Source organism: Diabrotica virgifera, chromosome 4 (assembly GCF_917563875.1).
Source record: "Diabrotica virgifera virgifera chromosome 4, PGI_DIABVI_V3a".
In the NCBI taxonomy this organism is placed as follows: Eukaryota; Metazoa; Arthropoda; class Insecta; order Coleoptera; family Chrysomelidae; genus Diabrotica; species Diabrotica virgifera.
In genome coordinates, this window is record NC_065446.1 from 165,688,692 (window position 1) to 165,709,014 (window position 20,323).

At 33.6% G+C, this 20,323-nt stretch overlaps 1 protein-coding gene across 3 annotated transcripts in view; it reads left to right on the forward strand.

Annotated features, from left to right (window-relative positions):
• Positions 1–20,323, forward strand: part of LOC114332661 (patronin) — a gene marked incomplete at its 3' end in the record, with an annotated part of 223,071 nt that overhangs the window by 159,056 nt on the left and 43,692 nt on the right. For all 3 annotated transcript variants that reach the window (XM_050649770.1, XM_050649771.1, XM_050649772.1), the window contains 1 exon segment: positions 8,351–8,538. In XM_050649770.1, coding sequence (XP_050505727.1) covers positions 8,351–8,538 — 188 coding nt within the window.

Genomic DNA, 20,323 nt, shown 5'->3' on the forward strand with positions numbered 1-20,323 from the left:
TTTGTACTTTTACAAAATGGTTTTATTTTCAATAGTAAACCTTCTTTCCTTTCCTTCAAAAACTGTATCAAACTCCAATCTCAACAAACTGGTATATATTATTACAACGACATACGATAAAATGTCATTAGAATATAAATATTTTTCCTTTATTCGCGGTGTCCAAGTACTTGGAAGGGATACGTGAAACGATCGTGCGCGAATAGCGAAGAAACATTGCAACTTTCTTAAATAATTTATATTGTCAATTGAAATTGTCAAATTGACGTACATTTCATATCTACTGTCGTTGAAGGAGAAAAATTATATGTTGCTCCACAATATTGATATGATATGCAATTATTATATAAAGGTAAATTTAATTAATTGTATTTTGCTTGCAGTACTGCATTTTAATAACTAATTTTATTTACTACATACAATTGTTTACGTTTTCATCACATAACCTGAATCTTATTTTTTCTTCTTATTATTTTTTTGGGCTATGGCCTTGACAATTATCCAGCAACCAGGACTAACGTAATTGGTCAATACAATTAAAAGTGCGAATAAAAGTGCAGGGCGTAGAAATAGGTGTCGCTTTGCGCAACTTGCACGGTCCCAATACCCCGACGACGAGCTGGCCAAATACCTGAGTAGGTGGAGGCCAATAAACTAAAGAAGAAGAAGAAGAATATACGTAAATATAACCATAAACGGAACCACATAGTTAAACTCTGTGACATCACGGCTCGTTTGAACTATTTTAAGATAAAGAAGACTTTAAATTTGCGCTTCTAAGTTATTATGAGTTTTTGAATCGTGAAATTTTGGAAATCTTATTTTATACAAAACTGAACATTATTATGTAATAAAAAAAATGTGCAAGTTCCCTTTTGTCACTGCCGCTGATTTGATAAACCCCGCCGATTAGAAAGATATGCCTACCCTAGATAGAAACCTTTTTCTCTGTCGCACTGGGAGAACAATTTTAAATTACAGCGCGCAGTCTAGGTATTGTATGTTTATGATTACAGGCGATGTAATTTTAACCTGGAAAAATTTATTCAAAATTATCTGAAAAAGAGCAAGAATTTATTTTCAGGGTTCTGAAGTATTTTGAGACAGAAAAAGAGGCTGGAAAAGCCTTATGGGCTATTGCACCTTCTTATCTAGTGAGTTTAAAATTATTCTTTTAAATATTATTTTATCTCGCGATAACTGGTCTTAGATGCGATACTCAATTTTCAACTGATAACCATGAATATTTATTTATTTATCGTATGGCATAGATACAACAAGAACACATAATTTAAAAAAAAAAGTATATAAAACACTACATGAAGTATCACAAACGAACATCTAATGTATTAATATACTGTAAAACATTTTCGGTCGCATTCAGGAACTCATCGAAAACTCCAGGGTATCGCCTTCGGGGGCATTCCTCAATAATGTGGCGGATGGTCTGCCGTTGCGCACCACAATCACACTCAGGAGTAAGGGCCTTTCCCCATCTATGCAAGCTGTCAGCACATCTACCGGTCCCTGTCCTTATTCTGTTCAGCGCCGTCCATGTATTGCGGGGCAGTTCAAAGCCTGGCGGTTTCTGATCGATACAGGCCATTTGGTGTGATTCCTGTGGTGAGTCGCTCTCCCATTGTCTTCTCCAAGCGTTGGTGAGGTCGAAATGTTCCTGATGTAGGGAGGTGGCCCTTAACAATGGGGGATATCTGGAGCGCAGTCTTTTCATTTCGATATCAAGCTTATCATGGTGGATGGGTAGTTGATGGTTAGCCTCGATTTTTCGATATTCTCTGAGAAGAGAATGACTTCTTCTTAGTTTAGGCGGTGGAATGTGACTCAGAATGGGAAGCCAATAGTTCGGTGTTGGTCGAATTGTACCTGAGATCATTCGCATTGTCTGGTTTAATTGGGTGTCAATGATCTTCGTGTGTTTGCTATTGAGCCATACCGGCGAAGCATATTCAGCCGCCGAGTATACGAGTCCGAGAGCGGATGATCTGAGTACGGAGGCTGAGGACCCCCATGTGGTGCCACATAGCTTTTGGATTATATTATTTCGCGTCTTCAGTTTTTCTGCCGTTCTTTGTAGGTGTTCCTTAAAACTTAAGGTTCTGTCAAGAGTCACTCCAAGATATTTTGGTGTTGAGTTATGAGCGAGTAGTCTGTTTTCAAAGTGAACGGAGAGTTTTTTGTTGGCTTGGGCATTATTAAGATGGAAACAGCACACTTCAGTTTTCGTTGCATTGGGCCGTAGCCTCCATTTGCGAAAATATTCACCCATAACAGCAAGGTCATCCGTCAGTATTGTCTCTGTAACATTCATGTTATTATGTCTTGCTGCAATGGCCCAATCGTCAGCGTACCCAAATTTCTGCGAAGTTGTCCTAGGTAGGTCCGCGATGTATAAATTAAAGAGTAAGGGTGCCAAAACAGATCCCTGTGGCAGTCCATTGCTGAGCTTCATTTGGACACTTCTTAAGTTGCCCATTGTGACGTGAAAAGGTCTGTCGGTGAGCATGCTATCAATGAGTTTGGTTACCTTTTGGCACGGGATGGCACGGATCAGTTTGCAGATTAGTCCTTGTCTCCAGACGGTGTCGTATGCAGCTGATAGGTCAATGAAAGCAACGGATGTTTTTTGCTTTCTTTGAAAACCTGCTTCGATATGTGTTGTTAGGGATAGGATCTGATCTGTGCAGCTGCGGTTAGGTCTGAACCCTGCTTGCTCAATAGGTATCACCCCCAATATGGTGTTACTAATTCTGTTGTGGATTAAGCGTTCCAACAGTTTATAGACACAGCTCAGCAGTGCAATCGGTCGGTAGTTTTGGGGTTGATCATGTGCTTTTCCTGGTTTCAATATGGCTATAATGGAGGCCTTTTTAAGGAAATGGGGGATTTCTCCTGATTTTAATATATCTGTGTAGAAATCAGCCAGCCATTTCCTAGCATATTTGCCACAATGGAGTAAAAATTCTGGATGTATTTTATCGGAGCCGGGTGCCTTTCCAGATTTAATTTCTGATATTGCTGAGGTAATTTCTTCTGGAGTAAACTCGTCAGAGTATTCAGATGTAGGCGGGCATGCAGACTTTAATATTTTTAGGTCTTGTTTTACTTTGGTGGTGTGGTCACGATCTCTAGGTGCCCTTGAGTTTGCTACAATGTGGGAGGCCACTCTGTTGGGAACTATTGGTACTTTGTCTCTAGTTGAGTGTCTGCTACTACCAAGTTTTCTAAGTAAGGACCACGCTTTGCTGCTTGATTTACTAAAGTCTAGTTTTTCCACAGTTTCCATCCATTTTTGCCGTCTGGCTGCATCCAAACTGTGCAGCAGTTCGTCCGCAATTTCTCGGTCTTGGCTTTCGTTGTATTCTTGATACAATTTTTCGCATTTTTCATCCCATCCTGGGACATAATCTCTACGATATCCTCTGGGTATAGTTTTCTTCGCTGTAGATATAACTGCGCCAACAAACCTCATATAGTTTGTGCGTGTTGGGGTTATCCATCCGAGACATTTGTCCAATCTCGCAGTAAAAGTCGCCCAGTCTGCTTTTTTAAAGTTCCACCTAGGTCGAGGGAAAGATGTTATTATTGGTATTTTGATGCCAACTTCTATTACAACTGGTCTATGTTGGCTATGTGGAAAATCTGGGAGCACTGTACGTGAAGCTGCCAGGGGTTGATTGTTTTCGTTTGTGGAGACAAAGGATAGGTCTGGGTTGTATTCTCGCCTCCAGGCTGCAGATCGAAAAGTTCCCCTATCTTTAGCGTCAAAGACTAAATACGTGCCAGCCCCTTCGCTCCAATTTATCAAAGCCTCGCCGTTTTGATCACTTTGTCTATACTTCCAGAGTTCGTGATGGCTGTTAAAATCTCCAACATACACTGAGGGGTGTGGGTGGGCGTGAATAACATGCGGAGGCCACAGGACTGCCGGTGGTTTATAAATATTGCTGACAGTAATTTCGCCAATTTGTATGGTAACCGTATGAATGTTATTTATGTCTGATGTAGAACATATGTGTGCATTTTCTATTTTGTTTCGTACATAGGTTGCTACTCCATAAGCTGGATGGTAAGTTGCACCCAGTAAATCGTAACCATGAATTCTTCCTCTAGCGAGAATTTGTTCCTCGTTTTCTACATGGGTTTCCTGAATTGCGACTACGTCGATATTATTTTCAATGAGTACCTTTTGAAGGTACTCACATTTACTTCTACTAATACCTTCTATGTTTAAATGGCATATTCGGACGCTTGGTCCGAGTCGTTTTGTTGCTTGGTCCTGAGAAGGTCCCTTTAAGTTGTTGGTTGGAGGCATATCTTATTATTTTAATTATTTTAATGTGTTCCTTGCCAGGAGATCTAGAGATTCTAGATTGTCTGGCTGCCTATTGTGCTAGTTCATTTAGCATTACCCAGGGTGCACGTGTAGTATTTTACTACGGACGCGAACTAGCATTACACCCCACCATGAATATATATCACAATAGACTAAGTTTTCACTCTAATGGCATATAAAACAACATAATGTTACTCTACATCCCACCAGACTGAAAATAATGGGAACCTTCTCTGGTTACACCTCCGAGGCTTCTACAATTTGCAAGCTATATGGATGCTGAGACTAAGGAAGATGAGGGAATTGTACAATTTATAATTCATGTCACATCTGCTCAGCGCGGTAAAGTTCCAACGAGAATGGTTCCCTTCGTACTCCAATCAGAGTAAACATGTAAATCAAAAATGAATAACCATTTTCAATTTCGTTGCAAAACGAAAATACAGCCGCACCATATTCTAGTCCAATCAGAGAGTGCAGCAAGCACCTCTACCGGTTTCGAAACTTATTAGTCTCTCATCAGGAGGCACATATTATGCTGCTCTCTCTGATCCAACCAAAAGAAACCCCGGCGTGAAGTCCCGGATTGCAACGAACGAAATGGCATAGATGCCCTAGCGAACTTTACCGCGCTGAGCAGATGGGACGTGAATTATAAATTGTAAAATTCCCTCATCTTCCTTAGTCTCAGCATCCGTATGGCTTGCAAATTGTAGAAGCCTGGGAGGTGTAACCAGAGAAGGTTCCCATTGTTTTCAGTCTGGTGGGATGTAGAGTAACATTATGTTGTTTTATATGCCATTAGAGTGAAAACTTAGTCTTTTTGCTATAAGTTGCCGCTAGGGCATCTATGCAATTTCGTTCGTTGCAATCCGGGACTGCACGCTGGGGTTTGTTTTGGTTGGATCAGAGAGAGCAGCATATGTGACTCCTGATGAGAGACTAATAAGTTTCGAAACCGGTAGAGATGCTTGCTGCACTCTCTGATTGGACTAGAATATGATGCGGCTGTATTTTAGTTTTGCAACGAAATTGAAAATGGTTATTCATTTTTGATTTATCACAATATATATCATGCAGAAAAGTCAATAGGGAAGTTACAATAATATTAGACAGTTTCTATCCATCATATTCTTGACTTCCTCTTTTAAGGCTATGGGTACATAATTCGCAAATATTTTACGTGTATCCCTACTTTTTCTGTTTTTACACGGCAAATTACGTGTAGTAAAATTCACACTGGTGTGGATATGTAAACATTACTAGAATGTCATTCTACTTGAAAATGTCATAATTAATTTAAAGAGACGGCTTTTGAATGTTCTTGGATAACTGTTATTTTTATAATTGCAAATTATTAATTCAGTTAATAAATGTGATAATTTTTTCACTAACTATGTTTTCAGTGATTGTAATAATTTATTTGTACAACAAAAACTAATAATCAATCGAGAAAAGAGGAAATGTGTTAAAGTGATTTTTTAATAATATGTTGTTATTTTGGAACGCTTACAATTTTGAACATCTCTAACAACAAAATACTTGGATCACAGGATATATCTGATGTATTCTCTGCTTGGATCTTCCACAAATAATACACAATAAATTACTTTTTATTAAGTTCACGTCTTAAATCAATTATTTATCAAATACACTATATATCAATAATATTTAATCAATTTCTCAAAATATTCCCGATGCAATGTCAAATATTTAAAATTGTCACTGATTGTCAGTGTCTGACTGACAATATATGCTGACAATATTATATTCGGTTGAGTGCGTTGTAAGACAAAGACAGATTTGGAAAATAATACCACGGCATTGTGTTCATTTTTTTCAAATCCTGAAAAAACCAATAAATATTTTTGAAAAATTTAAACGCAGAATGAAAGACTAAATTATTACCGAGGGCCGAAAGTCCCTTAGAATAAATAAAAAGTTTCTTTTGAATGAGATATTTGAAATTAAAAATCACACTAAATTTTCTCTTAGTTTTTTCACCCCTGTAACTTATTAAAATAAACATTACAGAAGTTCTCAGGGACTTTCGGCCCTCGCTAATAACGTAATCTTTCATTCTGCGTTTAAATTTTTCAAAAATACTTATTAGTTTTCTCAGGATTCGAAAAAAATGAATCCCCATTTGAATAGCATTGCAGCCGAAAATACGTACCGATCCTCTTAAGGCAGAAACGCATTAGAGAGTCGCGGACGTGACTCGTCGCGAACAAGACAGTGAAGGAATTGAGATTCTCATTAAAGTCCTCGTCTCGTCCGCGGCTTCCAAATTCGTTCTTGAAGATTAAAAACAATGTAAAGAACCTGAACTAGACTAGCCAGCGACGAGTCGAGTCGCGTCCGCAACTCTAATGCGTTTCTGCCTTTTATTCTCTATTTTTCCCACCAGTGATATTAACCCCTTTTTACTTTGGAATGGGCAACACATGCCCCAGCCATATTTTTTTAAATTAATTGTGCTAAAATAAGTCCTGATTTTCTATAACTCTATATTCTATAATTTATTTTCGAGTTCCTTTAACCTCTTTTATCTCTTTTTCTGTTGGGTCTTGTATTATTTGTTCTTTAGTTTTTCCTTTATTCCTCGCTTTTCTATTTTTTTTCATTTCATTTTTATATGTGTATCGGCTGTATCCCCCAAAAGTATCCATTTTGTATTTCTTCAAAAATTGGTCCAAAACTTTACAATGCTCCTTTTGTCTTTTTACTTTCTTTGCTTCTAGACTATTTGCTATTATTTCTAGCTGTTTTTTCAGTCCTTTTCTGTTTTTGTCTACATATTTGTTACCCACATCCCATTGATTGTGATCGCATTAAAAAGGCAAGAACAAGTTTTTTCAAGATGCAATATTTGCTAACAGGGACTTCACAATCACTAAAAATCTGATCTTATGCAATTGGAATAACTATTAATTATTGTTCAGCAAACCAATTTACAGTGGTTTATACAAAAGTAAATATTAACACACGTTTATTTTTGATTCAAATGGCTATAAAATTAATACTTGTAATTTCATAAAATGTTCACATGTGCCAATCCTGGTAACAATAGGTCGCGACTGAAAGAAGGCTCTGAGAAGAACCATATCTCCCCTATTCTATTGAACTTATTCTAGCCTCTACTGATTTAACTTATACTTTTAATATTATGACATCTTTTACATTTTAATAGATACTTTGAATTACAGTATGTTAAATATTGTTAGTTTTTGGTACAATCATTCTTGGTACTTTCATTTATATCTTATATTCTGTAAAAGTTCATATTTTATTTTTAGCGTATCGATAGCATATATCGATTTAGCATATATCGATTATATACTGACGACAAATCGATTATATACGAACATTACTGACCCATGAGGTGAAAGTCTAACTAAAGTAATATTCTAAATGTAAAGTCAGTGCTTTGAAAAGAGGCTGGCTAAATCAGGACTGAGCAGAATAAGTTATTAGATTATTTTCAGTATCACGTAATATGGCTTTTCATCGATTGTCATTTGTTTCGAGCTTCTGTCATATGTTGTATAATCTGTGTATAATAATAATATACACGGATTATACGACATATGACAGAAGCTCGAAACAAATGACTGTGAATGAAAAGCCCTATAGAATACTTAGTTCAGATGGAATTATTTTTATGATGAAAATGAATTTAACTTTTGTTGTTCGCCATATTGCTTTATGGATCATTGAAAAATACTCTGTGGGACAAATCAGTCGATATAAAAAATATATTTTAAAGCACTCTTTCAAATGTAGAAAATAGATTTAATTTGGAAGTTTGGCAATTAATGTCATTACATATCATAATTGAAACTAACTTTTTCTGAACTTCATACAAAGGTTTTTATCAATTTTCAAATATTCAATATTTATGTCATATCATATAATCATGATTGAGCTTTTATGTCATTGTGGGGTTTTTATGTTGTTTATAACAAATAAAGTCTAACGCATACTCCTTTTTAGTGCAAAGAGCGACACCTACACATCAGACACTCAAAAAAGCGAACTCCCTTCAACATAGTGTATCTGATATGACTGAAGATAGCTTGCGACTGGGATCCGAAGATTCTTTTGTAGTACACAAGAGTAAGAATATACCAACTCTGAGGTCTATTGTCCAAGAAGAACCTCTTGTCCCTGCTCGCCTAAAGGTAAGTGTACTTTTTAGTAACTCAGTCAATTTGTTATAGTTGGACAAAAATAAAATCTACAAATCTACTAAAAATACAAATGTTCTTCAAAAACGTAAGAAAAAAAAGAAACAATTTTTAATGTAATAACATTATTAGGTGCCGATCTCCCATAAGTCATAACTAAGTTAATTTATAGTTCAAGTGACTGAGATTCATCCTTGAACTTCAGTTATTTTGTAGTTCAGTTCAGTTATAGGTCATGTTCTACGCCTAATATTAGTTAGCAACGCAAAAATCTGTAGATCTTAGTAGCTTTCGAGAAATGCCAATACATTGTCGCCTCAAAGCAACAGTAGGATATGTAATATAATGTAGTTTCGAGAAAAACGCAATTGAAAATTTTACGAAACTTCACTAATTAATAACTTTTTTATATTTGAATGGATTTACATGGAATTTTGTTTGAGTACCTAACTTTACTTGCGTCACATAACAATTTATATTAATTCATACAAAAGTGAAAAATAATTGGAAAAAAAGTTAGTTGTCCTACTGTTGTCCTCAAAGATAATCTGTTTTTTAACAATATCCGTAAATTTCTGTTATATAAACTTATATTGCACTAAAGTTTTGTTAAAAATTTTACACATTTTAATACAAAAAACAAAACAATTTTGTTGTTCAAACATGTTATTACATAAATTATAACATGAGCATACTTGTTTTCCAAAAATTTAAAAATTTGGCAAGATAATAAAAAAAAATAAAATGAAAAAATCATCAGACTCAGTTTTGGTAATAGCGGATGCTGAAAGTCGTGAAAGTAAAAACTTATTGCATTTTCTTAAATCAGCCCGAAATTTCTATGTATGTTTTCTTAGTGTTGCATTATAGAAATTGGGCTAAACGGAATTAAGCTACACAAGGATATGTAATATTATGAAAAAAGTATTTCACTTTTTATTTATCTTAGTGTTACACTCAACAGAAGGGATTATTTCGAATCATTTGACATGGATATCACAAAAGTCATTTTTTTACATATCCTACTGTTGCTTTGAGGCGACGAGATGGCAATTGGCATGGAGTAGCGCCATTTTGTATGAACTTTTTTATCCAATTTCTGAATTATGAAAAAATTTAAGTGTGTATTTATAGTCAAACAGTTATTTTAATAATTATAAATAAATCTAACAAAAATGCAAATAATGTTATCGATGCTTAGATGTCTATTTAACGAATGATAACAAACTGATATCCAAACCAGTATTTCGGAACAGGTATTTCTGTGTAAGCGTATCAATTTGACCTTGTCCACAAAGTTACTTGGATCAACCACGTCTATTCGCTCCGTGCATGACTGACGCAACACCTAGCGTCGTCACTTGACATTTTTGGCGACCACAAATTGAAGTTAAGTATGATAAATACATATTGTGAAGTTGCAAATTATTAATAATAATTAGTTTTTTAACGATATTTTTCCAATTTATGTATAAAATGAATGTAGTATTAAGAACTGGGTTTCTAAAAATTCATCACAATTTATCTTTTCAACCCCAAAGGGATCAGAAAGGGAAAATCTATCCTCGTTTTTAAACTAGGAGGAGTAATTCAAATTTACCGCGCTGTAATGCTTGTCTGTAATTGGTCCAACCGCAGGCAAGTTTACTCCATGGAATTCTGAAATTTTGACAACATGCATAGGCTAATTAAGTTATATCGACGATTTTTTGTGTTTTCTGAGTTATTTCTTCAATTTTTCGATTATTAGTCTTCATTTATAAAAGAAAGCTGTTTTTTTAGAACTCTATAGCGACATAATTATTGTTATTAGTCTTATAACATAGAAAAAAGTGTTGTGTGATTGGGTAGAATGCGATCTTACTCTTCCAAAAATATGTCACGTATTTCAGCACCTGGTTAATTGGAAGGATACTACAAATCTGGCCTCCACATAAGTGGTCTGTAGCTTCGACATGATAGGTGTGAAATTTTAAACGTTCTTGTTGTTGATTGGATAGGAAGAGTGGCGTAATCATAGATAAGGTATATATAAGTAGAATAGATAGGCAACTCTTTAATACGTAAAATTGCAATGTATACAGCGCCCTCTGTCCGGTTTAGTCATGAACTAAATGGACAATGGCGGGAATTTTAAACGTTCAAATAAGCTTTGTTGCTAATTATTGTAGTAAAACAAGATTCTATAACATAATGCAAATTATAAAAATAATCGACAATTGTTTCTACATTAGCGATTATTTTTTGTAATTTGCATTACATTATGGAGTCTTTTACTGCAATTATAAATATAGTTCATACAATAGGAAAGGTAGAAAAACAAAATTCAAAAATTAAAATATTTATTTAAAAAATTAACGGCACAATTTACAGGAAAGTACCAAAATTAAAGCTCATAATAAAATTAAAATATTTCCAGTATCTTTTTGTAACATTGCCGAGTTTATAAACACATCAATCCTGACATTAAGGCAGCGCCGAAATTAACACAAAATTTTTATTGGATGCAAAGTAACCCAAAAGAATATTCCTTACTTCTCAGTCCTGTTTGGTACACAGCATTTAAACACCATTGATTCAAAAATTTGCACACAAACTGAATATTTTACTTTATAGTAACAGAACAAAAGTCTTTGTTATATATAGCTAATCTATAAGTAAAAAGTAAAAAAACAATTTAATAAAATAAATCCAAACACGTATGTAAACAAACAACGATGTCATCAGATGCCATTGACAAGACAAAATAAAATGACATTTCTGCACAGCGTTGCCACATTTTATTTAGAAAATCTACTGTAGTCTGTAAGTTTAGCTAAAATCTACTAAATCAAAAACTAAAATATACTATAAAACTTTATTAACGTATTTGTATATAATTTAGGACTTTTTATAATAAAAACAACAGCTGACTAACTAGAAATTATGTAATGTAATATGAATATTTGTAAAAAAAACAAACTTTTTTAGATTTTAACTGGGAAAAAACTATAATTAATTTTTATCAGTTTCATATTTAATATTTGTATATAATATTTTGTCATCCACTGATTTCTGCATGTCAGGATCAAATTCTTCACACAATTCTTTCGCATTTTACATTGGAAACACGTAAACACAACATTTTTTGTTTTGCAAAGTTACATATGCTTAGATATTTTAGTTTTCCATCGTTAGCTTCTAATAGGCTCACCGAATGCCATAACTCTTCAATAACACCTGATATATACTGCTTGCACTACTACTTGAAATCTGCAAGTTTGTTGAAACTGCACCAGAATCCAGTTTCATTTCTCTACAAAGGCCGCGTCCCACCATCAAATAATTTGATCAAACTGGTTTGAGCAAACTGAAAGTGACCGTTAGTGACGTCACATCCTGAGTGTTCATTGTGGATAATAATGAAAAATTTTAATTTTAAATAAAGTACAAACAATAAGTTAGACAACTCAATTCAAAAAATTTGATCAAACTAGACTGAATGCCGCGTCTCACCATCAAATAATTTGTCAAACAGTTTGAGCAAACTCCGAAAGTACGTCAAAGTGACGTCACAATTGCAGTTTTTTTGAAATTCTAAAAATCTGTGCTCTCACTATCGGTCTAGTTTGATTAAATTTTTTGTATTGAGTTATCTAACTTGTTTGTACTTTATTTAAAATTACAATTTTTCATTATTATCCACAATGAACACTCAGGATGTGACGTCAATAACTGTCACTTTCAGTTTGATCAAATTATTTGATGGTGGGACGCGGCCTTGATAGTGAGAGCACAGATTTTTAGAATTTCAAAAAAACTGCAATTGTGACGTCACTTTGACGTACTTCTGGAGTTTGCTCAAACTGTTTGATCAATGTTGTTATTTGATGGTGAGACGCGGCCTTTAAATTCATCATCTACGTCCTGAATCTTATTTTCGGTAATGACATTGGGAAATTGTAACAAAATGTCTGAAAACTAATTTAGAAATGGGGTAAATACTATAAAAAGCAAATTTTATTTCAGTCATAATAAAATGTTGAAATATACCAAAAATTTACTAAAAAATATTGCCTATATACTAGAATTTTTTAAACAATATCAAAAATCTACCAAAAAAGTAGAAATCTACTAAATGTGGCAACGCTGTTGCAGTTTCTGCAGATGCGATGACATGCGCATTTGGAAAAGTCTTTAGTGGCGCCACCTTTCCAGTTTAGTCAAGAATTAAAGAGAATGAACCGTAATTGCCATTAAGGATAACAGTGCATGGGCGTAATCTAGCCTCCATGCTAGGTACATCATAGCCTCCATAGGGTACTTCCAATATTTAATATTTTATTCAAGTGGACAATAAAGGTACAACACAAACAACTTTTGTTTCTGAATTACTTATTTATACAATAATGTGACATTTTACATAGAAATATGAGTATTTAATTTGGATTAAACATATGTTTACTTGTTGAATTTTTCCACCGTCTGCACACAACACCTGATCGGAGCCATTAGACCTAACAACAAAACGCGAAATAAAATGTGTATTTTAAAACTGTTGGATAAACAGTACCTACAATCAGAAAATCTCTACCTTACAATCAGAAAAACTTACCTTTAAAAAGGTACTCGATTACTAAATAACAAAAATATCAAAAAACACGACTGAATATCAGCTTTTTATGGTGACACAAACACATAACCGACCACTGAACACAACACAGATAGATAGCGAGTTAGCGAGATCAAATACTATTGGCGAGATAGCGCAGGATTTGTCAAAAGTCATGTTCCACCTATCACGATGCCGACATCAGCGCCTCTGACAAATTGGAAGGAAAATAAATACGATTACATTTTTTTTATTAGAGTGCGCGGGGCATGTCTTATAAGCTGTCCGATACTGATTACTGGATTATCATCGAAGGCCGACAAGGTCAACCAAAAAAAGAAGATGAATCTGGTTATTTTTATGACATTATTGGGTGTAAATCTGTCTTTTGAGTTTACTCCTCCTAGTTTAAATCTTTTCCCTAATTTATATGTAATTATTGTAGATCTATAAAAACTACACTTACTATTTTGGCTATTAGTAGAACAATTGGGTAAATATGCAACTTTTATTTACAATTTTTCATAAAATTTGTTTTACAAACAATGACACTGACATTAAAAAGAATCAAAAAAATTGCCATATTTCGCCGCTATGGACGCTGGCATCGTTTCGTGTATCCCCACCATGGTCACGCATGGAGCGAATATCCACAGCACATCTATAAGGGCCGATTTCTCATAACTACATAAGTTAATCTATTTATAGTTCAGTTGACTGAGGTTCATTTTTGAGCTTCAGTTATTTTGCAAATGCTATTCTCATTAACAGGGCCTCGATTTTTGACCCTTCGCTTCGTTATCGAACGTATTCGCTACGTATACTAAACAGATACGAAGCGAATACGTTCGATAACGAAGCGAAGGGCCAAAAATCGAGGCCCAGTTCAGTTGTGGTTCACGTTCTACGCCTAAAGTGCGTTGGCAATGCAAAAATCCCTATATTCTATAGTTGATTTTTTAACCAAGAGGAGTAAACTAAAAAGACAGATCCACACCCAAGAAAGTTACTAGAAAAGTCACCAAATTCATCTTCTTTTTTCGTTGATCATATCAGCTTTCGATGATAATCCATACATATTATATTATACTAACACTTCGCTAAATAGTTCTAAAAACAACTGTTTTTAAGTAGACTAAAAATCTAAAAATTAAAGGAATAATGCAGAAAACAAAAAATCGCCGATATACTTAATTAACCTATAAAATGACAGAAGTGCCAAAATTTCATAAATGTCATTAGTGTCAAAATTTAATAACAGTGGATGCGGTTGGACCAATTAGAAACAAGCATTACGGCGCGGTAAATTTGAATCACTCCTCTTGGTTAAAAAACAAACTATAGTAGCTTTCGAGAAATGCCAATAGATGGCAATTGACGTGGAGTAGCCGCCATTTTCTATGAACTTTTGCAATCTGAATAACGTTAAATTTAAGTATTTACATTCAAACAGTTATTTTAATAATTATAAATAAATCTAACAAAAATACAAATAATGTTATCGTTTATCGTTATGCCTAGATATGTATTTAACGGATGATAACAATCTGATTTCCAAATCAAGAACAGGTATTTTTGTGTAACAGGTGTTTTGGAACAAGGTTAATAGATTGGGCGTAGGTTGTCTCGTAACTATAGACCAATCAAATGCTCGCTTTTTAAAGGCGGGAATACGTCACCCGTACGGCACTTTTGAAATTGTCATAAGTTTCAATGCTAATAAAAGGTTCAAAAACTTAGGTTTTGCAATGTTTTGGGATTTTTTTGGGTATAGATATATTAAGTGGTTCTTATATTGATAATTATATCAATTTTTCCCTTAAAAATCAATAGTCTGCTGACAAAAAAATAGAATTGATTTGAAGAAGATTTAACATTTATTGTGTGTTTTAAATGGAGAAAACAGTTCAATTCGCACAAAAACCCAAAACAAAACGTAGAAAAAGTTTAGCAAAATTACATACTTATTATGGTTTTTCTGGAATGTGCAGCATTTTTATCATGTAGTCATAGGAAAAAAACTAATAATATAAATAATTTATTTTTAGATTAAAATACAAAAAATTATTTGTCCTTCAAGCACTAATCCATTAAAAATGTACCATGTATACGTATTAATTAAAAATTAAACAAATAAAAAATATTAAAGAAAATTATATAGAAATATTCGCAAACGCAACCATAACATAAAAAAGAGGGTTAGGTTTGAACCACAAACAAAAAATGTCAAGTGTCAACCTTGACTTTGTCGTACGAGTGACGTAGTTCTTCCCCTCCCCCTCGCTTCCGCCAACATAGTTACGAGACAACCTACCTCCTATCTATAAACCTTGGTTTTGGAACAGGTATTTTTGTGTATGCGTAACAAATTGACCTTGACCACAAAAATACTTGATAAAAATATCAGATTCACAAAAATACTTGGATCAACCACGTATCTGGTCTTTATGCACAGCACATCTATAGGGTGTCAATTTGAAAAGTTGCCACCCCTATAATTTGGTCCCTATAGAAAATCTAAAAATATACAAAAACACGTCAAATTTATTTGTGAGGGGGACATTTTATAGACCACTTTTCAACTAAATTACATAAACCCTCTAACGTGGGCGGACACAACCCCCAAAATCTTTAATGGAAAGGAGGGTTGAGTGATACCTCATTTTAAGGATCGTTAGATTACCTTTTCAAAAATACCACATACGTTATATTTATTTTCAGTACTTTTGGAAAAATCAAGTGAAACCATACAGATATTAAGTTCAAGTTCAGAACTCCAAAACTTTTTTTGGAGTATTTTTGGAAAAATCAAGTAAAACCGTAAAGATATTAAGTATCGAGTTCAGAACTCCAAAATTTTTTTAGGATTTTTCCAAAAGTACTGAAAAGAAAAAGATTTTTCCAAAAGTACTGAAAAGAAATATAAGGTATGCGGTATTTTTGAAAAGGTAATTGAATGACCTCTAAAATGAGGTATCACTCAACCCCCCTTTACATTAAAGATTTTTGGGGTAGTGTCCGCCTCCGCTAGATGGTTGATGTAATTTAGTTGAAAACTGGTCTACAAAATGTCCCCCTCACAAATAAATTTGACGTGTTTTTGCATATTTTTAGATTTTATATAGGGACCAAATTATAGGGGGTGGCAACTTTTCAAATTGACACACTGTATAATAGCGTTGAATGATAATATAACTTAGCCTGTATATTATGACAGTGTTTCATATCAAATTGCAATAATCGGACTTTTCATCGATTGTCATTTGTTTCGAGCTTCTGTCATGTGTCACATAATATTAATATATCTACGTCATACGTCTTTGGTTTGTATCATGGGCATATACCAATAACGTACGATGTAGATATATTAATATTATGTGACACATGACAGAAGCTCGAAACAAATGACTGTGAATGAAAAGCCCTATAATACGCATGCGTAATCTCTGAGATCATCTGAACTCGGCTGAAATTTCAGCGTTCAGATTGAACGGAGTTTAAACCACCAAGATCGTTTGAACGGGAATTTAGAAAGACGATTTTGACTTTTAACTGTCATTCATTAAAAGTTCAGGTTAAACTTGAGTTGAACTGCATCTGCATATGATAAATCGGCCCTAAGTGAACGTGCGTTCACTATCGGCGATACCGTGTATACTATTTCGTGTCACCATTTGCTTGAAAATTTGAATAAAATAAGCACTTTGAACCGGTGAAACGTGAAATTTACAGTTCATATAAACAATACATAAGTAAAGTATATTCTAAAGCGGTAACGATTAATTTTATTTTGGATGTAATTAAGGCGTGATTTTCACGATTTTTTTCCCCCAAAAAAGGGATCTACTTTTTATTGAGCGTAACTTGTTTAGTTTGGATGCTAAATACTTTTATATAAAAAAATAAAGTTTTTTTTAATAGTGGAGTCACTGAAGGTGGATATGAGCTATCACCTCCGATTTCGTTCAACCTCCATAGATTTGCATGAAAATTGGTGAGTGGTTAGATGATATCTCAAGAAACAAAGGTGACATGGTGCCAACTTGCGCTTTTACCCTGGGGGTGGATGCCACCCCTTCTCGGGGTGAAAATTATTTTATTAAAAATAACCCCATAATTAGATAGGGGGACAAATTCTAAGCAAAATTTGTTATATAAAGTTATTAAAATAAATCAAAACTTTTTGAATTATTAAAGATCAAAAATTTTAATTTTTCGTAAGAAAAATACATGTTTTTAACCGATTTTTTCATAGATAACTCAAAAACTATAAGTTTTTACAAAAAAGTTATTATTACCAAAATTGAAGCTAATAAACAATTAAATAAACTCCTTACTAAAAAACATTTTAATGTTAACTAAAAGTGAGTTATAGGTAATTGAATGCATATTTTTTTAGACGAGTACCCAATCTAAGTATTCAAGCTTAAGTTACTGGAAAATGATGCATTTTATAACATAAACTTATTTAACATTTGTGAAAGTACTTAGAAATATCTATCAAATGAAATACCCAACATATTTTTTTTAGTATTTTTATTATCAAAAGAAAATGAAAATGACGATAATTTTAAAAATTCTGATTTTTTTTAAATTATATCTTTTTTTCAAAAATATGCATTCTAAACCGGTGAAAATTGTTAAAATCATTACTTCTGCTAATACAAAGAAATTTTTGTAAGGATTACTATAAATTTTAATTTTTGTGGAAATGGCGTGTGTTTTATTTTTCACTTTTTCCAAAAAAATCGAAAATGTTCTCTTAGTTTCATCATAACTTGCTTAATTTTAATGCTATTAACTTCTGGAGCTCATTTATTAAGTATTCTGAATTACTTTGATAAGTGTTTAACAGGTATATTTTATAAAATGCATCGTTTTCCCGTTATTTAAGCTCGAATACTTAGATTTGAGTACTTATCGAAAAAAATATACATTCAATTACCCAGTGGTGTCATGGTGCGGGAACGCCGTTCCGGCACTGGTTAAGAAAAGAAAAAAAATAAATAGAGAAATAGAGAATTTAGGTTTTGTAAACAAAAATTAGCAGTGCGTTCCGGCACTGCTAATTTTGCCATGACACCACTGCAATTACCTGTAACTCACTTTGAATTAACATTAGTTTAGTACTTTGAGTGAATAGTGTATTCAATTTTTTATTTTCTTCAATTTTGGTAAGAATAACTTTTTTGTAAAAGCTAATAGTTTTTGGGTTATACGTGAAAAGCAGCTTTAAAACATGCATTTTTTACGAAAAAAATAAAAATTTTGATCTTTAATAACTCAAAAAGTATTGATTTATGTTAATAACATAATATAATAAATTTTGCTTAGAATTTGTCCCTCTATCGATTTATGGTATTATTTTTAATAAAATAATTTTCACCCCAGAGAAGGGGTGGCATCCACCTCCAGGGTAAAAGCGCAAATTGGCATCATGTCACCTTTGTTCCTTGTGGTATCCTCTAACTGCTCACCAATTTTCACGAAAATCGATGGAGGTTCAACGAAATCGTAGGTGAAAGCCTTCAGTGACTGCACTAAAATATTTTAAAAACGTTTTGATGAGATTTCTCCGTGCTCCATTTTTTGATTATTTCACGTTGAAATATTCGATTTGTAATTTTACGAATAAGAATCTACTTTTTATGAACTACATCTCTACTTCTACTGGGTGTACAGAATTCATACGTACGCCATTTTTTTCGTATTTTTATGAGCTACATTTCTGCTAAGAATATTTTTTTCGTTAAACTAATTACTTTTTAGTTGTTTGCGGAAATCCGTCTAAAAACGTGGTCTTTTTGTTAAAACATGAACTTTTTCACTCGTAAATAACTCAAAATGTATTGACTTAGTGAAAAAACTCTACAGGAACAAAAGTTGCTTAAAATTGGTCAGTTTATTCATTTCTTACCTATTTTGAACGTATGTGTGTTTTTTCATCCCCGAGAAGGGGTGGCTTTTACCAGCTCCCCCGCTAAAGTATTGGCCGCCCGTGTGCAACTTAATATTTGCCGCCCGCCTTCCAACACTTCAAAAAAACATACTAGTATTTAAAGAAATGTGATAGGTACATCAGTTTCTTCATACTCAAAACGCAGTGTTCTTCTTGCATGAAATATTCTTCAATGTTAGCTTCTGTAGATCTCTCTGGATTCGATTACAAAATTTTGAAAATGTTCATCAAAACGTTTGGTTATGAAATATTTTTTTAAATTATCAAGTACATCAAGTGAAGATTTTTTGTCAAATTTAGGACTTTAAAGGATTTTGCTAACCACGTTTATTTTACTTAAAATATCTTGCCACACCACAACAGAACACATGAATTTGAATTTCCAACTTTTATTTTTAAGGGATTTTGCTAAAGTTCTTATATTCATATCCCTTTTGTTATCATTTTGCAATTCTTCTAAAGCATCATATATTTCATTTATCTCGGTTTTTAATGGTGCGATTGCATCGATCCGACTCTCCCATCGCGTGCCCGACAATGCTTTTAATGTCAACTTTGGAAGGTGCTTTAATAAAATGTTCCATCTAATATTAGAAGACGAAAAAATACATATATAGTTCCTGTACAGTATTAAAAAATTCCACCAACTCAAAACACTTTTAATAAATTATATACCACCTACCTACATGTGAGGTTTTTACTTCATTAGTAAGTCAAAACACTTATTTTTACTGCATTATTCGCCACCAGATGTAAACTATGCGCAGAACAGGGAATATAAATGCTCGAGAATATTTTTCTCTAATATTTTTTTCTGCAATCCAATGTGTTTACCACACATATTGGCTCCATTATCGTAACCCAGTCCACGCAAATTATTCATATCTATATTTAATTCTTCCAGTTTATTCTCTATAAATTCAAAGAGACCCTGTCCAGTTACCTGTCCTGTTACGTCCGTTGCAGGAGAAGAGCCCAATAGGTATTTAAATATCCCAACTGGTGTTGAAGTTGAAACACATCTTCCTACAATTATTGTTAATTTTTCTGCGTGCTTTATATTTGGGCTACAATCTAGTATAATAGGAACATCTTTAGATTCTCGAATTTGCTTTAGGGTAACGTCCTGAACAGAGTGTGCCAATGAAACAATCAATTCATTTTGATGTTGCTATCCGAAAGCCGCCAGACGATTTGAAAGAAAAAATATTCCCGGAACTGCTTTATAA